Source organism: Pleuronectes platessa, chromosome 10, assembly GCF_947347685.1.
Source record: "Pleuronectes platessa chromosome 10, fPlePla1.1, whole genome shotgun sequence".
Taxonomy (NCBI): Eukaryota; Metazoa; Chordata; class Actinopteri; order Pleuronectiformes; family Pleuronectidae; genus Pleuronectes; species Pleuronectes platessa.
In genome coordinates this window covers 14428098-14431849 of record NC_070635.1, presented here as the reverse complement: position 1 = coordinate 14431849, position 3752 = coordinate 14428098, and the positions used below count along the sequence as shown (strand labels likewise).

The window sequence follows — 3752 nt, the reverse complement described above, 5'->3', positions numbered from 1 at the left end:
AAGCATCTGCCACTGTAAAGTTCCAGTCATGACCTTTCTGAGTGGAAGCTGCAGGTTCTGGATGATTCTGTGCACATTAATTATCAAGAACCAGCAGTTTACAGTGAGAACTGTCATGAGAGCAGCTTTACAGTGGCAGACACATTTTAGAAAATTATTGTTTTAATGCAATTAGGCCTCAGTTTGTATATTTTATAATTTGAAGGTATTTCTCTCTCACTAACGATTATAAATCATCAAGTGCACCACATGTCTCTTTTCACAAAGACACAAGGTTTATCACTGCCATGTTGTACTTTAGTTATCTGTGTCATGAAATGATATATACCATGGATACATTTCTGATTGTAAACTACAGGTTAAAATATTCTCTGTGTACATAATAATCTGAGATCAGAGGTGACATGTATCGATGGTATTTATCAATAATTAAGACAGATAATTAAAGTACAACATGGCTTTGATGTTTCTATATGAATATATGATATGGTGCACCTGACAATTGGTCTAGCATTAACATTACGAACAAATTCAAAATGTCAACTACTTTTGAGAACAAAAGAGTGAGAATCACACAATCAGAAGGTTATAGTGTAGCTGAGGTATATTTCTTAAAATACACATGGAATCGAGTCTCCGGTGCTTTTGCATGTGTCAGGGTATTTGTGTGGCCCAGGTCAAAGGTAGACCCTCATCCTCCAGATTTGTTCTCACACAAGTTACTCAAGAAGATAACAGTAACAAAATGCAAATACGTGTCCTTGGCCCATGTGATATCAGAGGGACAGAGTGGGTATAAAAGCTGTCAAATTTAAAATGATATCCTTTTAACACTTACAAAAAAGCTATTGTTTCTTTTTACTTCAACGTTAACAGAGTGTATGTGACTGGCGGTGGGACTAAAGCACACAATGTCAATATGCTGGCACTCGTCCTCCAGATGCGTTTTCACACAGGTTGCTGAAAATGGAAATATGTGTCCTTGGCCAATGTGATATCAGAGGGACAGAGTGGGTATAAAAGCTGCTGCAGTGGAGCTGAGCTGACACCGAGGCTCAAACTGACTCCATCATGAAGACTTTCATTCTTCTGGCTCTGTGCACTGCAGCATGTGAGTATGAAGACTTAACAAGTTGTACTTTTTAAATGACCTTTTAAAGGGAGTTTGGCCACTTTCTGACAAGTTGATGACTGATAAGTATTCACTAGAGATTTCTTGGTAAATTGATGTTGTGGAAAACCTGAACTCTGTTATTCTGTTGTCAGATGCTGCTCCCATTGATGAGGATGACAAGATTGTTGGAGGCTACGAGTGCAGAAAGAACGCGTTGCCCTACCAGGTCTCTCTGAGCTCTGGCTACCACTTCTGTGGAGGCTCCCTGATCTCCAGCACCTGGGTGGTGTCTGCTGCTCACTGCTACAAGTCGTAAGTGTGGACAATTACATTCAAAACCACTTGTTTAACTGTAATAACTGTTTCTCCAACGAATGACTTACACTTTTTTACCCATGTGCCTCTCTGTCAGCCGCGTCGAGCTGCGTCTTGGTGAGCACAACATTGCGGTCAACGAGGGCACCGAGCAGTTCATCAACTCTGCTAAGGTCATCCGTCATCCCTGGTACAACAGCCGCAACCTGGACAATGACATCATGCTGATCAAGCTGAGCAAGCCCGCCACCCTGAACAGCAAAGTCGGCTCCGTGTCCCTGCCCTCCACCTGTGCCAGCGCTGGCACCCGCTGTCTGATCTCTGGATGGGGCAACCTGAGCGGCTCTGGAAGTCAGTGAAACACTGCAGACAACAGGAAAGGTTTTAGGTACATGGTGGTATATGAGTATTTACTTATACTGGCCTTTTCTATTCAAGGCAACTACCCTGATCGCCTGATGTGTCTGGATGCCCCCATCCTGAGCGACAGCAGCTGCAGGAGCTCCTACCCTGCACAGATCACCTACAACATGTTCTGTGCTGGATTCCTCGAGGGAGGCAAGGACTCCTGCCAGGTACCAGCTAAAGTCATCTTCACTGTTTCTTCAGGTGGACGTATCAAACCTGAGGACACCTCTGCTCACGTCTTGTTCTCTGTCCATGTCCTATCAGGGAGACTCCGGTGGCCCCCTGGTGTGCAACGGTGTGCTGCAGGGTGTGGTGTCCTGGGGCTACGGCTGTGCCCAGAGGAACAAGCCTGGAGTCTATGCCAAGGTCTGCAACTACACCTCCTGGATCCGCAGCACCATGTCCTCCAACTAAACAAAGTCCTGCATTACAATGGATGAAAACAGTTTATAATAATAACATGTGACCAATAGAGCCAGAGTCACAGTGTAAATATTCTGAAGTGATGTGTAATAAAAATATATAAAAAACACACTTGCTTGAATTTTCAACAGTTTTTTGAATTATTAGGTATAGAGTGTTTAATAAGCTACAGGTCACTGAGCATACATAACTTCCAGCGTTTGAAAACACAAACTTTGATGCAGCCAAAGATTCTGCAGTGGAATGTTATCATTAAATATCCACGTGGGGTTCCTATCAAGTTCTGCAGTACAAATAACACCAGTGATGTCTGTGTCAAGTCTGTATGTTTGTCATTTATGACTGTGGTTCTGTTGGTGGAGACTCAGAACACGTGAACATATTCAACATATTAAATCGTTCAGGTCATAAAATGACTTTTTATTAGAAAACACTTAAGTAACTGAAGTAACTACAAAGCTCTATATTAATGCCTGGGCACAAATCCCTCCAAGTCACTTATATTGGCAGATCAATTCCCAATTATTGATCCTTCTGTTTTTATGTATGAAATTAAATAATTTCAATGATATAAATACCAACAACATTCTTATTGAAATGATTGATAAGGATACTATCAAGATGGCTGTCAGAGGTTTCTATCATGTTTCTTTCACGGCTCCGCAATCATTGTTTTTTAATCCTAACTGATGAAAATTAACAGCACAATAACAATGTTAGGGAAAGTGTGTATTAATTATGGAACGTGTGTATTATTTTAGAATAATTATTACTGTAAAGCCAATGGAATAATTAATAAAAAAAACGAATTTGTTGATACTTTAATATTTAGTTCATCTTCAGTAAATTATCTTGTCATTGAAAATAACAAAAACACAATCAATCTAAGGCTCCAAAAGCTGAACATCACTGAATGAAATTGTGTTCCTCGACAAAAACATATAAAATCAATTTTAGAGTAAATTGAAAATGTATTTCTGTCTGGGTATTTTGTCAATTTACAGAGTTTATAGAACACCCTGAGTAAGTCATTGAGGGAGGTTTGCTTGTTTGGTTGTAAATGAACATTACTTTATTTTCTGCGTAGCTCAAAAGCCCCTGAAGTTTCAGCTTCTGTAAGACGGTCGCCTCTGACCTCTGGTTGAAGTCAAGCTGCTGTGCTCGCCTGTTACACTCACTCTCAATGACTTGTCAAGTTTGGGCCTTACTTTGAAAACAAAAAGGAGAAATATAAGTAAAAAAAACTTGGTTGCCAAATGTTGGCGACCTCCCAACTCCCTCTCTGGACTTTGTTCACTCAGAGTTTTCGATTGCTTGATCCCACAGTGTGAAGGAATCAGTTATATAGGTTTGGTACTCACTCTCAATAAACCTGAAAAAAACTTTATAATGATATCCTGTCTTGGAGATGGGCTGGGTGGGCAGTCTATTTGTTTCCCCCCTTTTTTGTGGTGTTTTTATTATTCGTATAGTGTGTTTGTGTTGTGTTTTC

The 3752-nt window shown here is 40.5% G+C and overlaps 1 protein-coding gene across 1 annotated transcript; it reads left to right on the top strand.

Annotated features, from left to right (window-relative positions):
- Positions 1–1059: 1059 nt before the first annotated feature.
- LOC128450025 (trypsin-3-like) lies at positions 1060–2369 on the top strand. The gene is made up of 5 exons (XM_053433427.1): positions 1060–1111; positions 1267–1426; positions 1527–1780; positions 1868–2004; positions 2102–2369. The coding sequence occupies exons 1-5, from the start codon at positions 1072–1074 to the stop codon at positions 2249–2251; spliced, it is 741 nt and encodes a 246-aa protein (XP_053289402.1). The 5' UTR covers positions 1060–1071; the 3' UTR covers positions 2252–2369.
- Positions 2370–3752: the final 1383 nt, after the last annotated feature.